General features: G+C 38.1%; 1 protein-coding gene across 5 annotated transcripts; it reads left to right on the forward strand.

Moving 5' to 3' along the window:
• The first annotated feature begins 291 nt into the window (after window positions 1-291).
• On the forward strand, window positions 292-21,667 carry si:ch73-366l1.5 (FILIA-N KH-like domain-containing protein). 5 transcript variants are annotated; one of them, XM_052552132.1, is made up of 6 exons: window positions 293-916; window positions 3,072-3,218; window positions 11,623-11,929; window positions 13,495-13,591; window positions 15,586-15,654; window positions 20,961-21,667. In XM_052552132.1, the coding sequence occupies exons 1-5, from the start codon at window positions 638-640 to the stop codon at window positions 15,617-15,619; spliced, it is 864 nt and encodes a 287-aa protein (XP_052408092.1). In that variant the 5' UTR covers window positions 293-637; the 3' UTR covers window positions 15,620-15,654; window positions 20,961-21,667. The 5 variants fall into 5 exon arrangements, with proteins under 5 accessions (XP_052408091.1, XP_052408092.1, XP_052408094.1 ...); XM_052552134.1 differs by lacking the exon at window positions 20,961-21,667 and adding an exon at window positions 19,717-20,531; XM_052552133.1 differs by lacking the exon at window positions 20,961-21,667 and adding an exon at window positions 17,627-18,434.
• Window positions 21,668-21,909: the final 242 nt, after the last annotated feature.

The following is a 21,909-nucleotide window of genomic DNA, read 5'->3' on the forward strand; positions in this document are numbered from 1 at the left end:
GACAATTTACTGTACGCAGTCTGGTATAATTCTATATATTTCTAAAATATATACTAGTATAATTTCACTAGAGACGTATACTGTCCATCACAATAAAATTATATTTTTCAAGACATACGAGAGAAAAACTTCCAGTGTTGCTCCTTTAAGGTGGGCTGTCCTTAAGGCAGTGACGCTGCGTTGAAAGTCATTGGTTGTGTCTCAAAACCTAATAATATCCTGCCTAATTAGCATTTACGAGTCTCATCAAGAAGCAGCATTTTTAGAATCCTCAGTAGTAGCGTTTGGAACGTAAGTTTGATGCCCGCTTATTTTATTCGATCTGTTATTCATGCACTCGAGCTATTCATAATTTAACTATCTTGTTTATTAAACAAATTCATCTTGTTAAAGTATGACTGGTTAAAAATACATTTTATTTATTGTAAGCGTTCGTCTTTTGGAACTGAGAGGCGCGTCCTAGAATTGCTGTCTATGTAGGCAGCTCAGGAGAATTTAAGACAGAGCCATTTGAGAGAGAGAGCGTCTGTGGCACATGGGCTTTATGAGATCGCTCGCTCGCTCAGAAGCGTTCTAACGGGACTAATCTAATCCGCGTCGCACAGGCGTCAGCTCTCACCGTCAACAGCAGGCAATCATGACTATAGACGCGCCCGTTATCTTGACCGCACTTTTCTTTACAATTATTGCCATTATAGTTGCATCGGCGTTCCTGGCGAAGAAACCTGCGCAAAAGAAAGAGCAGAGACCGAGACAGCAGGAGGAGAAATCAGAGCGGGTTACTGAGTATCACCAGCCCATAGTAGAGCAACCAGCTCCAGCTCCGAAACAGGATGTGATTATTGAAAAGAAAAGGGAAGAACCCGTCTCTGTCGTGGAAGCTGAAGTCATCCCCGTGCAACAAACACCTGTGCAGGTAAAGATGCGTCCTGGCCATTCCTGGCGTTTCCTCGACACTATTTTTATTCGGTTTAGAGTCGGACTGACTGGCGTCTAATTTGGCGTCGCGTCGTGAGTGCAGCGTTTTTAAACACGGTTTGTCAAGTTTCAAACCAGTCCAGCTTTTTAAAATGTGTTTCCTATCCAGATCCGTTCTGTTCCATTTTGTTGCGCATTTTTCGACGCACGAACTCCTATTGCGTAACGTTTAATTAAGAGAGTCGTTCCATGATATTTTTTCAATTCTTTGTGTGTGTGTGTGTATATGTGTGTGTGTGTGTGTGTGTGTATATATATATATATATATATATATATATATATATATATATATATATATATATACCATAAAATGTTAATGGTATATATATATATATATATATATATATATATATATATACCATAAAATGTTAATGGTTTTGTTGGGTTACTTGTGTTGGTTTTAATGTACCCTGTCCTAAACGCACTACAGAGAACCAATTTTAATGATTTTAATAGTTAAAAGTTGATGGTTAGTAATTGTATTTGTAGTTTTTTTTTTTCTTTCTTCCAGCTGGGTCTCCTGTGCGTCTCGTCTGAAAAATGAAAAAAAGTCTCTTGCCATAAGCATCGCATTTTCTAATAGAGCAGATCGAAAAATTCAGTTTTTGTACGCACATCAAATTGGGGATGAAGTGGCAGCACTTGAACGGTGGCCAAGGTTTATCAAGGGTTCCCAGCTGATTGCTAAACGGTTTCCAGCAATACAAGAGATTTCATTATTGTTATGAGATTGTATGTATATATTTTCAGTTTGTTTGTAATTGTCATTCATGATGACTGTAATGAAAAATATTGTCCTGTGGCCATTTATTTTAAAAATATACTTCAGAAACAGGGCTGATACACAAAGCAATCACTTAAAATATAGGTACTTTAACATTCATCCCAAATAGAAAAATGTTTGCTCCAGTGAAGGAGATAATTTATTAGTATATTTTTAATTCATGTTTGGAAAAACCCCTACACAACTGATGATCTTTTCAAAACCCTGAGGAGGTCTAGGCGTAGAGTACAGAATGCTTCAAACATCTTCCTAGTCAGAGTTCAGCAGGGTTTTTGACCTTTCATACGAGAACGCATTTGGTCTCGTCTTAGAATGTGCTCACCGCAGCAGAACCCAGAGCTTTGGACGTGACAAACTCCAGGGTCTTTCTATATATGGAGTCAAACGTATATCCACTATACAGTGTATAACATGCTGCTGTTGAGAGCTGAAGGAGTCTTGAGCACAGGTGTGTGTGTGTGACACTAGTGAGCACATGATCTTAAACGAATACTCCTGAGGAACCGATATTTACAAAAACAGAGGTGCTTAAAGGAGCTTCAGAGTTCCAGTCTTACAAAACTGATAAAATATTGTGACGCCATTTATTTCTTTCTCTGCTTGACTACTTGATGATCTTCAATACGTTTTAAGATTAATACAATAACCAATTTTCCAAGATCGCTTTCTGATTAAAGTCCATATTCTGGTTATGGCTTTATTTTGGAAAGCAAACTTTTACATAATCCACAGATACTGGAATATTTTTGTATACAAGTAATAAAAAGTTTGTCCTCCTTGCTCCATTAATGTATTTTAACAGTAGCTTGACTTTCCCCACTTTTCTGTTTCTAATATCACCCACACTTACCTTTGTTTAGCCATGCGTATGTTTAAATTAATGTTGGCTTATGGATATTGTAAATGAGATATTTAAATGCCCCAGAATTCTGGCATGTGACAGAATTTAAAAAACTGTAACATTTACTTTATCTGGTTTTGGCTCGTTCATACACCTACATAACATAATCGGAATATGATCAAATTCTGATTAATATTGGAATATTCTAGTATCCGAAAATTCTTCTTTCTTGATTTTGGTTCCATTTACTTTCCGTAACCAATCAGTTTCACTTTACAGTTTATTTTAATACTACTAATAAAGTTATAACTATAATTATTATCTATTCATTTCATATTATGGAACTAGGTATGTAACTAGTTCTCTAGCCTTTTCCAACCTCGTCTAACATATACAATTAGGTTTTCTTGTTTTACCACACTGTGTGTCCTTGCTTTTTTCTGAGCTCCATTCTCTTTGCTCAAAGAGGCAGAGGTAAAGGCTGAGGAGGAGATAGCTGTTGAGTCAAAGGAAGAGCCTGCTGCAGTCGCGCCTGTAATCGAGGAAGTTGGTGTTTTTGAGGAACAGCCTGTGGTTGAACCTGAGGTCATCCCCCTGCAAGAAACACCTGTCCAGGTAAGATGCCTGAAATGATGTACTTGTTTCACAGTGTGTAAATGATGGCTTTGAGTGGCTTGATGGTGTTTTGTCTTTGTCTGTGATCATGTGCACTCTTTATTAAATTGTTGGCCACTTTTCATAGACAGCCCACTATGATTCATTTGTACCACCAGTGCTGCTGCAGTTGTAAGTTATGATGACCTACAGCCAACAATAGATCAAGATAACTGGGCAAAGGAAATTTCATGATGTAGAGTCATCTCCCCAGCCATTCTGTCCTCTATTCCTTTTGATAGCTGTGAAGTTCCACACACGAGCAGGATTAGAACTAGTGTCACACCTTCTGCTCCAATCCTGTCCATTCAGTACTGCAGGAGACCCTCTGCTATCCATTACACGGTGTTATGTAACATGGTTCCACTAGCCTGACTAAACCATGAGAGTGATAAAATTATGGATCGAGCCAGGCAGAGTTTTGTATAATCTCATATAGCCAGACCTCAGACTAACCGCGTGAAATCTGGTCTGCATTGCAGCTCATCCTGGCCAAGAACCACATGCCAAAGATGACAAGGGGCTGTTTGTTTAGAAGCAAACGATTATGATTTCACTGCATGGCATATTTATCAGTGAATGTCTCCCATGCAGGAGCTTGTAATATATTGATGAGATATTACTCATTTATTGAGGCTATAAAGCATATTTACATAGCGTGGTTCTTGGTTCCTGCTGAGTTTTTTTTTTCCGCACTTTAATCAAATACACCAGCCCATAAATTTTGAGAGAGCTTGACGGAGCTTGCAAGAGCTTGATGGAGACCCAATTTCATATTTTTACAGCACATTAAAAGTACACACTTGATATAAAATAAGTACTTTGAAGTGGATGAGCACCACTGGCAAGTGGATGCACTAATCTTTAAATCACTGCATATTGGGACTAAGGCTTTAAATTATCTGGTTCAGGTGTGTTTGGTTGGAGGTGAAACTGAACTCTGCAAGAAGGAAGATCTCAAGGGGCAAGGTTGAGACTTATGTGTTTGATTGGATTCTAGGGAAGAAATAAACCTTGGATTGTGTTTGTTACTCATGGGGCGGTTCTCCAATAGATGTGTGACTTTTGATGAGAGCTGGAAGATGGATCATCTCCAGCAGACTATTTAACTGTAAAGTATGACTATTAATGTAATTAATTAATTACAATTGTACCAGACTTTGTTGATAGTCAAAAGTTTGTTTCTCTTTGAATTGTTTCTCTTTTAATTTGGACATTTGTCACATTTGGAAGTAAAATGGGTTGAGAATGCCATTCCATGTTGACTTTAAACCTCGTAACCCCCGTGGTCCCCCGTGATTTTTGGCTCTGTGACATTTAGACATGTCGGCATTGCATGATTCCTTCTTTGGCACTTTTAGAACCTCCCTCTGTCTCCCTCAAGACATGAGATAATATCTAGAAAGAATGGCTTGAATTTCACCATTCTTTGCGTTGAGCTTTATGGATCGACTTCAGGTTTAGAAACTTTTGAGGTTCCTTCATGACTTTACATTGTTTATATGCTATTTCTTCCTCCTAATCAGATTTATTTGTTCGGCTTTTGGATGGTAAACCAATGCCACAGAGTGTGCAGTGTGTTCTAGTCTCTGGACCAGTTAAAGGAATTAAAAAGGAATTTGTCCAAAAATGACCATTACTTTGAATACAACGGAACAGTATCCAAAGTGACGCGTATGACCTAAATCACTCTAGCTTCAGGGGCTGGTTAATTGCGTCAATTTTCAGTTTATCTTTCTTCCCAGTTCCTGGTCGCTCTCTTTCTCCCAACTCTCAGCTCCTCAAGTTTCTTTTGTTTGGAGTTTTATATTCCTTACATGGCAATGTGTATTCAGAGGGCAAACCTCAGAGGAAAGCTGTACCAATCTGCTCTGAGGTGCCGCCAACAAGAATTTAACACCAGCAAAACAATAAAAAAAAGTTTTCCGAACATAACATGTGAATGAGGGGCTGAACTGCAATTTAAAACTGAAGGCATCAGCGTTGAATATGAGCATCTGAAACAGGCGAGCGCTCAAGAACATTCCTCAACACTTTGTTTCTGTCTCCACGCCAGTCCGGCTCCTAACAGCAGTCTGCTGTGGAATCCGTCCGTCTGCCTGCTGATTGGTCAGGCTTTCCTCTGACTTTGCTGGTTTGGAATTTCGGCCTGTTACTGTTAACTTCCTTTTCAGTGATCTGTGCAAACATGGGCATGATTGATTTCCTCTAGGTTGTAAGTTTAACTGAAACTAGTATCCTAAAACTGTGACCGGTTGTACTGGGACGTTAATGTTTCACATCCTCAATGAACCGTGTACGTGAACATTTGTTTGAAGAATTCTGGAAAACTATAGGAAATTAAGGTTGCCTGGAATTATTTTTTGTAACATTGGATAAATGGGAAGTTTAGTTTGAGGTGTACAGTCTAGAGTAGGTGTTGAGTGTTGTATTTGTCTCTATTCACACATGCAGCCAATTTTCCAAATAACCTTCTAACTGATTGGAAGCTAAATTTAAAGCTAATTAAAGTGGTCAATTCCAGTTCAACATGTGTTCCAAATCAATGAGCTGCTTTCCTTAGACCACATTGTAAGCATCATATTCATGCTTCCATCATGTTCCAGAAGATTAGCAATATAATAATGAACGTCATATATAATTTGCAGGGAGTACAATCCCATGATGCATTATGATGAGCTCAGTTAAAAAAATCCAAGTAGAAATGCTGATTGTAAAAGCATTCCAAAGAGAATAGATAAGTGATAGTAGATATAAAAAAAATAAAAAATAAAAACCTTTTGGAAACTGAATGAAATGTTTTAAATGATTCAGTTTTGAAGCACTTAAAGTATCACACACTGGACAAAGCTGTGTTAATACAATATGAACTCAACCCAAGGCAATGCGAGGCAACAATAGGCGGCTTTTGTCGTCGCTAGTTCTTTGATGTTGGTTTGGTGTCACTGATCTTGGTTTGGTGTCACAGCGTCTCGAATGGGAGTAGTCATTAAGGTTTAGAAACACATCTACAGTCACAAAACCCCTTTCAGTCACAAGTGGTGATGTCTCTTAACTAAACAATGGTGCAGTGCAGTATAGTTATGCTAGTAGGCAGACACTGACCGTGTATGACGGATTTGGCCTTATGACACAATGGCCTTTTTGTGAGAATTCAGAGTAGAGCTGAAGGGTTTGTGGTGAATTTAATTCAGTGTAAATGCTTTCTGTAAATGAATGAAACAATGAGAGCTTATTCCAGTCGAGATGCTTTGGCCCACTGCATGGAATAAGATGTCAAACCATTCAAAATTATTATAATAGGCCTAACATCTTTTATTATTTTCTTGCTGGAGATCTGGAAAGAAGGAAGTGATGAACATGTAAATAAGGTCTTGAAGTTTTGAAAAGTATCCTGCAAATCAACTCAAATAAAGCACAATTTATGTTGCCGTGTCTGTCAGAATGATGCATTTAATATATTTTTGACAGTTTAATTTAACAGTTTATTATATATATGTGACTCCAGGGAAAAGTAAAAAGCATTAATCCTCTGTAAATCCTCTTAGGATCTGTCTTAGGATCTAAGGTGATATGTCAGATTTTGCGTCACATGTATTCTCACCCTGACCTCCATATGTAGCGGCATCAAATATAGATTCCCCATCATCCACTGAGAGAGGATCTGAGATGACAGTTTAGCCTGAGATGGCATCGTATGCCGCCGGACATCCTCACCGGTTGTCCACGCTTTCTAAGAGCATCAGGGGCTAATGGACTGTTGGCAGCCATCACGGCAAGCAGGAATCCGTCTCAAGCTGCCCTAATTCCCTCAGCGCCTTCGTGTTTATGTCTGGGGACAGAGAGCTGTGTGTCATTAGGTCTTCTTTTTGGATTAAAAAAACATTGAAATGTTGATTTCATGTAGTCAAATAGCAAAAGTGAAAAATTATTGCAATATATGCTAAATTGAGAAAAGTATTGTCCATCAATAGTGTCAACTGTAAGTGGTATTGGAAAGTGGAAGTGTTTCAGAACTGCAGCAACTCAGTCCACAAAAAAACTCTATCAATTTCTGGCAGTCCACAGCTCTGCACAGTTTTGCTCCAACCCTAATAAAACACCTGATCCAACCAATCAAGGTTTTAGGATCACTATAAACTTCCAAGCAGGTGTGATTTGGAGCTAAACTGTGTGCAGAGCTGTGGCCCTCCAGGAATTGAGTTTGAGACCAATGATGTAAAGTCCATAGCTGAAGTTACAAACTCAAAAGCGCAAAACTGTGCAGCAAGAGCGTAATGGAATTGGTTTCTGTGGCCGAGCTGTTGCTTACAAGCCTCACATCACCAAGTGTAATGCCAAGCAAAGGATAGAGTGATTAAAAGTAGGGCTGCACGATTAATCAAAATTAAATTGCGATCACAATTAGGCAAAAGCTGCGATTGTCATGTATATCTTTCAATGAAACACAGTTTTGTGATCAGTAGTAAGCCTCCATCTGAAGAATGGAACTCCAAATATGCCCCACAGAAGAAAAGTAATGCACATTGTTACAGAAACAGAAGATGGAATGGCTTTCATTGATTCATCGTGACTTATAAACACAGGACCATGACAATATATGGTTTATCTGAGCTTTTCTTATATAAATTTCATTTGTAATAAAGTATATTTATAATTTTATATCAAAATTTTCCACCGAAACACCACAAAATTTTGTGGAAAGCCACAGAAGAATGCAAGATGTTATTGCTGCAAAGGGGGACCAGTGTATTTAGGGGTTAGGGTTAGGGTAGACAACACATTGGTCATGTGTTGTCATGAGGGTTACAAAGGGGTGGAAAATTTCCATAGTTTTTTTTCTGCCTTTTGCAACCCTAGTTTTCATTAAAGTCACTGTACTGTAGTTCCTAATGTGGTTTGGATTGAATTAATCACTGTGGTACATCTGGTTCAAACAAGATGGGTCCTCACTTTAGAACACAAAGGGGGCGTTGTTGGATCCAGATCCAACTCATCCCACCTTACATATACCCACACCTACCCTTCTCCACCTCTTGAACCCTAAACCCACCCATCTCCACCCCCTAGTTGTATATTCTACCACGATCTACTGTTTAGAAGCACTCACACGATTAAAGGGGGGGTGAAATGCTATTTCATGCATACTGAGTTTTTTACACTGTTAAAGAGTTGGATTCCCATGCTAAACATGGACAAAGTTTCAAAAATTAAGTTGTACGTTTGAAGGAGTATTTCTGTTCCAAAAATACTCCTTCCGGTTTGTCACAAGTTTCGGAAAGTTTTTTTCGAGTATGGCTCTGTGTGACGTTAGATGGAGCGGAATTTCCTTATATGGGTCTTAAGGGCGCGTCTGCCGGAAGAGCGCGCGCTCCCGTGTAGCAGAGCAGAGAGAGGCTGTGCACAGACAATCACTGATCAGAGCGAGAGCGTCGCGAAATGTCACAAAAGGAGTGTGTTTTTGGTTGCCAGGGCAAGACAACCCTGCACAGATTACCAAAGAAAAAACAGCATTAAGGGACCAGTGGATGGAGTTTATTTTTACAGAGCATCAACGGAGTTGTGCAAGTGTTTTTGTTTGTTCCCTGCATTTTGAAGATGCTTGTTTTACAAACAAAGCCCAGTTTGACGACGGATTTGCGTATCGTTTATTTCTTAAGGATAATGCAGTCCCAACGAAAAAGGGTCACGATCGTGTGTTGGAACCACAGGCGGTGAGTAAAACTGCTTAAAATATCTCTGCCTCCTTGTTAGTGCGTCCGCCTCCCATCGGAGACCCGGGTTCGAGCCCCGCTCGGAGCGAGTCCTTCCTTGCTGCTGCTCTCGTTCAGTTTCAGCCTACACAGCTGTCACAGCTTCCAAACGCTGTCAACGCAACTGGCGCTCGTGATTCTTTAGCTCCGCCCACACGTCACGCCTCCAGGCGCTCGTGTTTTTCTGGGAAAAATCGGTACAGGCTATCTTTCTCTTATGAATATAATAAGACTAAATACTTTTTAGAGTTATGAAGGATGCAGTACTACTCTATAGGTACTCAAGATTAACATGATATTGAGTGAAAACGAGCATTTCACCCCCCCTTTAAACAACACCACTAGAAATGAAGAAAACTCTCATGAACTCTACAGATTCATACCAACAACTGATGATTCTTATGATGCATTATTCAGCACATTCTAGCCGCCTGCAGTCATTGAATAGTCCAACACTCGGCAAGAAAAACCGTACTAATATAACTATTACCCGAGAGTGTCTGAATACATAGCCCTTTGGAAAAGTCACTGTTGGTGTAATGGTCAGTCGTCCCAATACTTTTGTCCATATAGTGTACATTGCAGTACCTCGAAGACTCTCATTCTTTAATGGCCAGACTTTGATGGATTATATTTCTGTTGTCTCACTGTAAGCAACACTTAAAGTGTGTCTATTATGTACCATTGATGAAGTTTATTTATTGACCTTTTTGCATTTGTTTCAACCCTGGAATCCAGTAGCAGAAGCTCTTTCAGCTGTTTGTCAGTGGGATTTAAGGGTTACTTCACACTGACTCTCACACACACAAATTGTGTGTTTGTGTGAGATGGAATGCACCATCTGCTGGTGGTCAGCGGAGGCCAGCATTCTTGAAGTGATAAAGTTTGGTTTCAGAGAAGGAATAGAGTTGCTATTCTGGTAGCAGCTGTCTTGACACGTGGATAATAAAATGCTCTGGACCCAAGCCATCAAAGAAACTGCATAGCCATGGTCTTGTAACAAATATAGAAGAATAGTGGTTTTCTGTTAGTATTGCTGTCATTCTCTTTCTCCAGCTTGTTGTTGCCATTATGTGACCCCTAATCTAATAATGGAACAAATCTACAGTTAATCCTACATTTAACCTCCCTGGATAACCTTAATCCCTACAGACTCCAATTCAATCCAGTCTCCACCTTGCTCTTGTATGGTGTAAGGTGGTGCTGCAGTACAATTGAGGCTATGTCACAGAGTATGATAGTATGAGGAATTAGTATTGGTTTCAAATTCAAATCCATTCTGCTGATTTCCCCCGTTGTATTAAGGTAGTGAGGCTGCAGATTTGGGCTGGCTACTAAAAGGATTAATGAAGTGATATTTCCAGCACTTACGTGGATTGTATCTGAAATCTATGACGTTGTTCTCTTTTCCCCACTAGCTCCCAATCCCTAACCACCATGAATGGTCAGGAAGACACTTGGTGGCTGGAAGGCTTGAGCACCTGTTTGTCGCAGGCCTCTGGAAGTGCATGTAAGCGGTCGAGTTAAGCGCTTTCATGACTGGCAGAAGCAGTGAAGTGGGGTTGGATGAGGGTTAGTCAGAAGAAGCAGAAGCTTTGTCCTCTTGTCATGGACAGGTGTGTGTTTAGGCAGAAGAGGAAGGATGACAGACTGCAGATGACAGCTGTCACGCAGGCACTCTGCACCAGCCACATGGGGAATAAAGCTCTGTAGAACATGCTGCTGGCTACAGAGTTTAATGTTTGAATTTACTGGTTCTGTATGCAATGTATGAATGGGATTTTTAGTTTGGTTTCTTTTGAGTTTTTTTTTTTTGGAGGTCTGTTCTGGGCATTGGTTTGTTTTATGTTTTGTTTTGTGTTGTGTTATGGGTTTTGCTTTTTTCCTGGGGTTTGTTTTTAGTTTTGTTCAGGGTTTGGGATTATGTCCGGTGTTTTGGCCTGAACCTTGAATTATTCTGGGTTTTGTATTGAGATTTGTTTTGTTCTGAGTTTTTGGGTTTGTTCTAGCCCTTGGTTTGTTCTGGGTTTTTATTTTTGTTCAATTACTTTTGTTTTTCATTCTAGGCCTTTTATTTATTCTGGGTTTTAAGTTTTGTTTTGTTCTGGGTTTGTTCTGGGTTTTTGGGTTTGTTCTAACCCTGGGATTGTTCAGGATTTTTGTTTTTTTGTTTTGTTCTGGGCCTTGAATAAATCTGTTTAGGTTTTGTTTTGGGTTTTGGTCTGTTTTTATACATTTATTTTTTACTTTTTTTGTCCTGGGTTTTGTTCTGGATTTGATTTGTTGCGTTGTTTTTTTTTTTTTTTTTTTTTTGGTGACTGGGTTGTTATGTTTCATTGTTTCTGATGTCCGACGTCATAAACTATTTTTCTACATAAAGAAATCCAAGCATTATCTTGTCAGGGAAAAAATCAAAACAATTTAACTATGAATAAGTAATGAATAAACATTAGATAAATTCAAGGTAATTGTCAACACCCCCACCCTCCCGAGCCACATCAATGTCCCTATTAACCTGAATTCAACACACCTTATATGTACAGCATTATCAGCTGCATTTTAATGAGCTTAAATAACGGTGTTCTTTGTCTCCACCTTGATTTTCTCTACAGGCAGCTCCAGAGCCTGAGCCTGAGCAAGTACCTTCTTCGTCACCAGAGCCAGTGGCCGCACCAGTAGAAGAACCAGTGCCTGAACCAGTGAAGGAGTCTGTCCCAGACCCCGAACCAGTCCCCGAGGTGCCCATCCCTGAACCAACATCTGAACTCACCCCAGAACCAGATTCTGTTCCAACCCCTGAACCAGTGCCTGCACCCATCGCAGAGCCAGCGTCCGCACCAGCCCCTGAAGCAGCGCCTGTGCTCGTCCCTGAGACCTCACCAGCTGCCCAATCTCTTGCAGAGCTCCTAGAGAATAAAGGTATGGAAGCATCAGCACTCCGCAGTGAGTTTAAAAGGGTGTAGTACTACTTTTGAGTACAGTCCTGCCAAAGCAAGTACAAGTAATCCTGTGAAGAATGCTAGGTAACACTGTTTTAATTTGTGTGCTTGTTACACGTTAAATATACTTACTATAGTAGTAAATTAGTCAACCAGTAATAGTAAATAGTAAACAAGCCCTAATCCAAAAGCTATAGTAAGTATGTGTAGTTTATTTTTATTACTCACCACTTAAAAGTATAATTAAACTTTAACAAGGAGACTTGAAATAAAGTGTGGTCAAATGTTGCTGACACATCTCACTGATTCAGTGTAGGACTATATTTCAAATTATTTGTTCATTTAATGACTAATAATATTTATTTACATTTTATTTTTTACTTATTTTATTTATTATAGTTATTATAGTAGTATATGAAATTAAAACCACTAAAACAAAATAACATTTTCTCTACTTTAAATAAAATAAACATGAAAATAAAAATGTGAAATCAAATAAAGTATAAAAAAAACTTTTATTTTTATTTTTTATACTAGCTAGTAGGCAAAACCAAAATAAATGGAAAATATTTGACAAAATACATAAAATAATAAAAATGAAAATAATAGAATATAATATAGAAAATTATGATTTTTATGAGCCATTATTTCTAAATAAAAATCACATTCTGGCTCCTTTCTTCAGTCTTTAATTCTCTTCTGGTTCATGTCTGCCTGTGGCTCTCGGAGCTGCATGTTTCATTGTGCTCCATATGAGCGAGTGTTTTGAGAGCAGGGCTGTGAGTGCTGGTGGAGATAAACACTCACAGGACGGCCCACTCAAGCACACCGGAGCTTTGTGCTCTGCGGCTGTAAACAGATGCCAGTGTGTAAGTGGGTCCCGGTCACACACTTCCTCTTTCTCCCAGAGCTACACTGGCCTCTAGGTTACAGATCCTGCTGTGTTTACATCCAGACATCAGTTGGTGTGCTCCGATATAACCCTCGTTTGCAGAGCACCAGTGACATGTCAGTTAATGAATTATAACAGCAACAGAGCTGGTTTCAGCAGCAGGTGCCACAGATATTAAATAGGTTTCAGCCACCAACAGCATGTGCAGAACAGCCTTTATCCTTGATTTAATAGAAAGACTTCCTAGCTGTCGGTGCCAATGACTTGACAGGCCTGCAAGTGGATTAGACCTGGGAGGATGATAATCTGGGTTAGGAACAGGGCGCAGTGTCACGGAAGGTTTTCTGCCCTTCCTGAGTTGTTGTTTGATCCGTCAGTACAGTACAGACACCTTCAAACTGATCGAACACCTGCTTTTTATATCCAGATCAAGTGAGGTCCTCTGTAGACAGGAGACAGAAGTATTTGACCAACATTTAAAGTGACAGGGGACAGAAATCATTCTTATGATTTGCTGCTCAAGAATTAATTTTGATTTTCAATGTTGTGCTGCTATTAAAGGTTTCTTTTTAACAAAAATAAAAAAACTGTGTAAAAGTCCACTTAATCACTTTTCATCAGGTAAATGTTATATCTGATCTCATGTCTTTCAGATGTAGCAGCTGCTTTACTGACCGATGAGCTCGAGACCCCCGCAGTAGTGTCCATTAACAGGAGGATGACCAAGGAGGAGATGGAAGAGGAGCAGAGGTCAGTATTTCAGTCTTCTTCAATCCATCCACTGAAGCAGTAGCATCTCCGAAATACACACAGCAGTGAAATCCACATTTCACGGTTTTCTATTTCATATAGATCTAGAAATGCTTGAATTGAACAGCATGTGGAGTGTGTATGTGATGCATTTGAAGCCTCCCCTCTGAAGTATACAGAATGATGCTCTTTAGTGACTCTACAGTGCTCAGGTTTTTGATGGGGAATCGATTAGTTATATAAAAAATCCTGGTGTTGTATGCTGTAGTTTGGGGAATGTCCAGTATATCGGTTGTCAGAGGAAAATTCTTGGTAATCCTCCTCATAATTTTGGGCCATTTGTAGTGGTGTAATGCACAGCCCACCTCCACCCTCTCCAGCACTCACTGTGGGTGTTTGGATAAGGAGGGTGAGATGATCACAACAGCGCTCGTATCTGTAGCAGACTGTCAGGGGCGCTCGCGGGGGCTCAAGGTTTGACTGGAGGTTCAGGCACTCTGGGGGTGGGTGTGGTTTGTTTTCTAGATAAGATGTTTAGATTGAGCAGCGGGGGATAGGTTACACTTTATTTGGATAGCCCACTTTATGCATTCAACTGACTATGGGGGCATTAACACGACAGTTTTCAACTAAAAAAAAAGTTTTTGAAAACATCTGTTTTCATATCACGCAAATTTGTGAAAGCTGTGACGCCATGCATATTACATATTCAGTCTATAGGAAAGCATATGTGCGCACACATGTGGCTTTGGTAAGAAACACTACATCACAATTACTGGTCTGGCAAGATAATACAGTGTTTTTAGTCATTTTACACCAATCCGTGTGAACGGGAAAGGTTTTGATAACGTTATCTGGACACAAAACTTTTCAAATGCAAAGGGAAAATTCTGTTGTCGTTGAAACATTGTTACTTTGTAACTACATGTCATTAAGAGTATTTATAGACTAGAATAAGCGTAAGAGTAGAATAGTTGATCATGTACTTTATAGTTAGTAGAGTGTCTGATGAACATCAAAATAAAGTGTTGGCAGACAGAATACTAATACTCTAAAGAAAGTAAGAGCTCGAGAAGACTGGTATTTTTTTTTTGTTAAAAAATGTTTTTACTAAAGATTTTGTTTTGAAAATCATGTGAAGCGTGATTTCATTGTTTATTTTGCAATAAAATTTTTAGTTTTGGGGGTATATTAATTTATAAAAAAAAATTATTTTTATTCAGCATTAATGCATTAAATCAACCAAATTTGTCACTTAAATTGATACAAAAGATTTCTAATTCAAATAAATTTAGAACTTTCCATTTATCAAAGAATCCTGACAAAAAGTATCATAGTTTTCACAAAAATAATAATCCACTCTACTGTTTTCAACATTGACGATTAAAGGGAGAGTTCAACCAAAAATGAAAACTGTCATTTATTACTTGCCCTCATGTCGTTCCAAATCTTCAGATCACAAATTAACATATGTTTGATGAAATCCGAGAGCTCTGTGAACCTCCATAGACAGCAACGCAACTGACACGATCAATTTCCATAAAGATAGTAAGAGCATTGGTAAAACGGTCCATGTGACTTCAATGGATTAACCGGAAGAACTTTTTGTGTGCGAAGAAACAAAAATAATACAATTTCAACAATTCCTCTCTTCTGCTTCACCCTGGCGCCATTTTGGAGAGTACAGGTTTTGCTCCATTCTTGATGTTAAAAAAGGCATTTGCGTGACAATAATGGTCAGATACATGGCTGCAGTTTACGAAAGCAGAACTGAAGGGATCGTAGGTGGATCCTTGACAAAAACGGAGTACACGCGGTCTGCTTTCTCACAACTGTGCATGTAAATTCAGTCAATGATTTGAGTTGATTTCTACAGTTCCCATTTGCAGAAGTCACTGTGTGTAGCTATAGATTACCAAGCTGACTCAATAGTCCGAGCCCTACAGGAATGGTCTGTACATGATGTCCTCTGCTCCTGCCCTTTATCTTTGCAGGATAGAGTTCACAAATGACTTTACAGCTCTTTAAACAACACCAGGCAGTATGCCTGTGTCAGACCACTGGTAAGGTATCATTTACTTCAGTTTGACCCCGACACCCCCACAGTCTCACCCCTCGGCCTCCCCCATCATCACCATGTGCTGACACTCAGGGTGTAGCGTGAATATCTTCCCCTCCACTCACTTTCCTTATTCAGCGATAATTCTTGAGTTACAGTAACAGTTCACCCAGAAATACAGTTCTGTCATGTGCTCACCCTGCTCTTTCAAACCCATCTGAACTGTAATAATTGATTTGTAAAGTCACAATTTATTTATATCTATTTATCTGAAAAATGTATGTTTATTTGTTAGCCACAATTGATTAATTTATTCATTTAAGTCATTATGTATGTAATTTATCACAATTTATTTTTTATAAAGTCAATATTTATTTAGTCACTATTTGTTTTAAAGTCAATTTATTTTGTAATGTAACTTATTTATTTGTAAATCACAATTTATTTTATTTGTAAAGTCAATTTTCATTTGTTTACTTAAATTCACAATTTATAGTCAATGTTTTGTAAAGTTGCTATTTTTTTTTTCTATTTATGCATGCCTATTTCTAGTGTGTTGTTTTGAGATTTTGTCCTTTTTGAGCGATGCACTTTTCTGTGGAAAAGAGAAGCTTGTACATTCTACCAAACATCTGTTTTTGTGTTCCATGAATAAAAGAGAGTAAAATGTGACGTGAGAGTGAGTAAATAATGACAGAATGATCATTTTTGGGTGATCTACCCCTTTAACACTGTGATCCAGCCGCTTCATAGTGTTTTAGATCACTGTGTCTTCTGCACATTATGGGTTAAATCTCATGGACCAGTGGACAGTCCAGTAGTCTCAACTTAAACTCTTGATCTCTCTATTATGGGATGTGTACACAATGCTGAGTAGCCACATGTGTTCTGCATCTGTCTAAAAGGCCCCAGAGCTCAAGGGATTCATTATTGTGACACACTGCAGAAGAAAACTAGGGAAAAGCTTCCAAATACAGGTCACTGAACACACATTAAAGGAGTGTGTGTGTGTTATGTGCATTACAGGTTTATTATATAGAATATTATTATTATAGCCATTCTGATGTGTAATTACATTTGGAAGTCAGAAGAATTTCGATGGAGAACACATGATGCTGCTTTGAATATTAAGCAAAGTAATATAAAAATAATGTTTAGCTTTTATATACTTTATCTTTATTAAAGGGGTGCATTAATAATCATGTATTTGGACATCTAAGCCAATAAAAAATGTCTGAGAGACACTTGCACTAGCAATTGAAAAGTGACAGTTTATTAGTATTGTGACAGTTTATGGTTCTAAATTGTTAGCTTATGTTGATTGTCAGTGAACAGATGTAAAAAGAATGCAGTGAAGACAAAAAATGCTCCCATGGTATTTGACCTTATGTTTTGTTTTTAATCGAGATGCAGTGGCTTTCAGACATTTTTTGGATGTGATTTGGCGGCCAAGTACTTTTTGTTTTACTTTGCATTTACATCCATTCAATTAAAAAATTTTTTTTAATGATACTGTCAAAAAATAGCATGCAATGAATTGTACATATCAGGGTGAGGCGATTAATATTTTAAGAATTGATCCCTTTTGGTTATTGAGATTATCTGTTGAATTAGATGCTCTTCACAGGACACATTTTTTGCATAAAACACAATTGATAATTTGACTTTTTATACCCATTTAATCCCTGATATGTAGAATATAATACAAGTTCACTTACAGTTATGCGTTTGGCAGAAACTTCTATCTAAATAGACTTGCACTGCCTTCAAAGTATACATGTTATGACGTGATGCTTTCCTTTGGAAATGAACCCACAATCTCAGTGTTGCTAGCGCTGCGCTCTACTGTTTGAACTACAGCAAAGATCCTTTGAGCACGACACTGTCAAAACTACAAACATCCATCAAACTAAAAGTTTAATTATACCATTAAATATCATTGGGAGGATACTTCAAGTTTTGTTTTCTGGTTTTAGACTTCCTGTATGTGTATTGGAGGTCTGCACGGCCCTTACCTGAGATCGTCCGACCTGACCTGACCCTACATGACCCGAGCAGCACAGTTAAATTTAGAGCCCCGAACCCAAAATATTTTGCACAACGAGTAGCCAATTTAAAAATATGACTAATGACTGACCTTTTGCCATCATAATATCATCTAGATGTGACCTCTGACCTCAATAATATCCAGATGTGACCTCTGACCTCAATAATATCCAGATGTGACCTCTGACCTCAATAATATCCAGATGTGACCTCTGACCTCAGTAATATCCAGATGTGACCTCTGACCTCAGTAATATCCAGATGTGACCTCTGACCTCATAAAAATATCCAGATGTGACCTCTGATTTCAATAATATCCAGATATCAGCATGCGTGTAATTCCTGACGACCTCTGACCTCCGGGAGAGAAATATGTTTGTACAGTGACAAGCCAGAAATGAAGGAATGTTTTTGAACCTTTTAATGCATGTTTTGAAACTCCCACATGTCTGGTTTTCTCTCTCTCATATGCGAGGAAAAAGTATGTAGTAATTATCAGTGTTAGAAAAAGTAAAAGAATAGACATAAACCATTTTAAGAGACAAAGGCATATCACAATACACACACGTTTGCTTGGCTATCTAAAGGGGGACACTCCCCAGTCTCCTATTGTTTTTTGTTTTTTTTTTAATCTACAGATAATTATATAAACTTTTGGCCCCCTATATGGACTACTGCAAATGTTTTGGCACATTGCGAAAGATTATTAAAGAATAAAAATGTTTCCAAAAGCAGTGATTCCTTACAAGGTTTTTTTTTTTTTTTTCTCCACAAAGAATCTTTCAGTGAATCTTTTTTTTTTTTTAAGATCCTTTTTCCCACTATTAAAGACCCTCTCAGCGGTCTATGGATATTAACGTTTCTTTGTTAAAAACATAGATGCCAATAAAGTACCTTTTATTTCTATAAAGTGTATTATATTATTTTTATACAATAAGGTCCACATATACTGTTAGTTAGGTCATATCATAGTATTTCATGACTATTTTCCCCCCTCTCTCTGATCCTTTGAAATAAAGTAGGCATCCTTGATGTGTAAATGTGGCCAGTCATGTGTTGATACACATGCAGTCCATTCAGTTTTCTATTGTACATCCAGCTCCTTTATCCCAAAAGATCAAAGAAAATTAAATCCTCATGATGTCACCATGAGCATTTTTTATGAGTCACAGTAGCACATGCATCAAATCATGTGAAATTGCCGGAGCACCGAGCCATACTAACTAAATGATTGCATGAAAACAAATGTGTTTGGTAGAGCACTTTACTAACATGCCTACAAGCATCTTTCCTGAATCTTTCCATGACTTCAGTTTAAGTGTTGCATGACTAACACACTCTTCCAAGCCTTAACAAGTAACACCAAAACACCAGAGCTGCTAACGGTGAGTGACAAGCTCCTTTCATCTGTTCCACTAATCAATATATTCATCTTGCAGTAAATAATAATAAAAAAATGCTTGTTTTACTTGCTCCTAACCGGTCTAAGAAGTAGATGAGTTTGTTCATCAGAACAGATTTGGAGAAATGTAGCATTACTTTATTTGTTCACCAGGGGATCTTCTGCAGTAAATGGGTGCCATCAGAATAAGAGTTCAAACCCCTGATAAAAACATCACAATAGTCCACAAGTAATCCTCCGGTGAAAAAGTCATCTCATCTGAATGAAGAGAGAAATATTCACAAATCATGCGTATTTACAAGCACCACTTACAAGCAAAGGCAGTTCAGTGTTATTACAGAATATTGGAGAGATATTTTGGCCAGAAGCGTCAGTTTAAAGTTAAAATGCCTTATGGATGGATTTGCTTCTTGCAAACACACAGCTTTTCACTTCACAAGTCAGGTTACTGGTGGATTATTATGATTAATAGTTAATGTTTCTCGGGGGTTTTGCTAGTGTGAATTCATGCATCTGTGTTTGTGTGTAGAGGGACTGTGTGTGTTCCTGGATACTTTCAGATGAATCGTTTGAGGCCATGGCTTTATAATACTGAATAATGTTGTTTTTATTTTTCAGAGATGCTGAGTAAGCAGAAGTCAGAGCATGGGGGGAAAATGCTCCCTATAATGAACATTGAGGACCTTTGAGGAGTGACTTCTTTATGCTTTTATTCTTGTTTTCCCTCTTTGTTTTCGGTCTGTGAATACCTTCTTAAAGCAGAATGCCAAAGAACATAAGATCATCCCTTTTTTACAGCTATATACAACTGTGGCCCTTAGACTATGAAAAGCCTATTAGAACACTGTTATAGTTTACATACAGTTCATTCGGTGTACAATTCGGAAACTCTTTTGCAAAATAAAGTGAGGGAACGTCTTTCTTAGATCTGAATATGGGATTCAGAAATTGGGATTTCTAAGTGACACAGAATACTCTTCTGCCTTTGAGCATCATGTGTCCTTGAGTCAGCCAATCAGCATTCAGTCTCACATTCTGCCCACCCTGCTCTTCTGAAATATAATTGCACCCTCTTGTGGACTTGCACTGCAGATGAAATGTAAAAGCATGTGGATTTTTGTTGTTGTTTTTGGATGTTAAGTAAAAAAAATTAGGTGAATCTAATCAAATACAAAGAGAGACATTTCATACCAGAATCAGAAGAGAATGGATTTGTTTGCATTAAAAAAAGTAAAATAAATATGTCTCAAATATTGTGATGCATTTAATTACTGGTTATACAACAAACGCTACCACGTTTACCATTTTTTTTTTCTGCAATTTTGTAAAGAGAATATAATTTAGATTTTGCAGTGAAATGCGACTTTGATAGGGTTTTGTGAGATTCACTCTAATGGCTTTTGTAAAATCAATAAAGAGCTGAATTTGATGAATGACCATTGTGGCATTATTTCTTCTGATACACCATACTTAACACAAAGAAACAGAAATCTAATTTTCTATTTAATTTCCTTCAATTAAATGGGCATGAATGAAACCTTTGTCATTTACACATCTTCATCTATCCGTTAAACACAAAAGAAGATATTTTGAATATTGTTGGTAACCATTTGCTGACTTTGGGTGGTAGCTATAGTATTTTTAATACTGAAGTTAATGACTAGCACCAACTGTTTGGTTCCCAACATTAATGTCTTATGTAAAAAAAGAAAGAAAAAAAAAGTCACAGGTTTGGAACAAATTGAGGGTGAGTAAATGACAGAATTTTCATTTTTGGCTGAACTATCCCTTTCAGTAGTTTTTGAACTGAACCGAAGCCTTTGTGTGATTTTTCTTCATGCTTCATGCTGTTTGTGTTGTAGGGTACAGCAGGAGCAGCTGGCTGCCATCTTCAGACTGCTCCGAGAGAATCAGGACACGTTTGGAGAGATGACCGAGGGAGAAGTGGAGGAACAGCTCAAACTTTACTCGCTTTAGTCTGACCACACGCACACCTTTTCATATAGGACACCACATGGGCTTCTCACACTGCGCTTGACCCCCAGTCAACATCTGTAGCACTGTTTAAATTGACTATACTGTAGCTACTGTTATGCTTGGGGCCACACACACTCCAGCTCTTTATAAAAGTAATTGTTGGATTAAGGGTTAAGCGGGATTTAATGCTTGTCATTTGGAAAGAGGTTCTCGTTTAACCCTAAAATGTAAGAGTAAAAAGCCTAGCTTGAACTCTGCATGATCACTGTGTAAAACTCTGATATACAGATAGCTACTGTAGTGTCCTCATGGCCATATCAGATGAACCTTTTACTCATTTTCTAGTTTTTTAGTGTGTGGATGGGAAATGTAAATAGTCTGCTTTAGTGTTCTTGCACTTCTTTTGGTCTTAATGTGGATTAATACTCGATGCATTAACTAATTCTAATCTACTATATAAAATTCATACTGCATTTTCAAAATAATTCACTGATTCATTTTCTATCTAGATTGTTATTACTCTTCTTGTTTGGTCCTGTTAATTTGAAGAAAAAATATATATATTAAAATCGGATTTGTATTTCCTGTTAAATTTTTTTCTGTCTTTGAAACTGAAACACTACTGACATAAACAGTAAATACAACAAACTTTTTCATATAGTTTATGTGGTTCAAGAGAGAGCTCTCTCCCATCTATTCCCCATTTAACCTGGTCTAGAAACAGACCCAAAGACCAGGTTAAAAGTGGAATAAATGGGACATGCAGGAGGCGATTGTCATCCCTTTTCAAGTGTTGTGAAATTGTTCATTAACGATGTGCTAATTTTTACAATG

Source organism: Carassius gibelio, chromosome B3 (genome assembly GCF_023724105.1).
Source record: "Carassius gibelio isolate Cgi1373 ecotype wild population from Czech Republic chromosome B3, carGib1.2-hapl.c, whole genome shotgun sequence".
Taxonomy (NCBI): domain Eukaryota; kingdom Metazoa; phylum Chordata; class Actinopteri; order Cypriniformes; family Cyprinidae; genus Carassius; species Carassius gibelio.

Excerpts from the sequence above, each read along its gene's own strand:
- si:ch73-366l1.5 (XM_052552131.1), top strand. The coding sequence starts at position 638 with ATGACTATAGACGCGCCCGTTATCTTGACCGCACTTTTCTTTACAATT. Across the intron at positions 917-3,071 it reads TGCAACAAACACCTGTGCAG|GCAGAGGTAAAGGCTGAGGA; the intron begins GTAAAGATGCGT and ends TTGCTCAAAGAG. Across the intron at positions 11,930-13,494 it reads AGAGCTCCTAGAGAATAAAG|ATGTAGCAGCTGCTTTACTG; the intron begins GTATGGAAGCAT and ends CATGTCTTTCAG.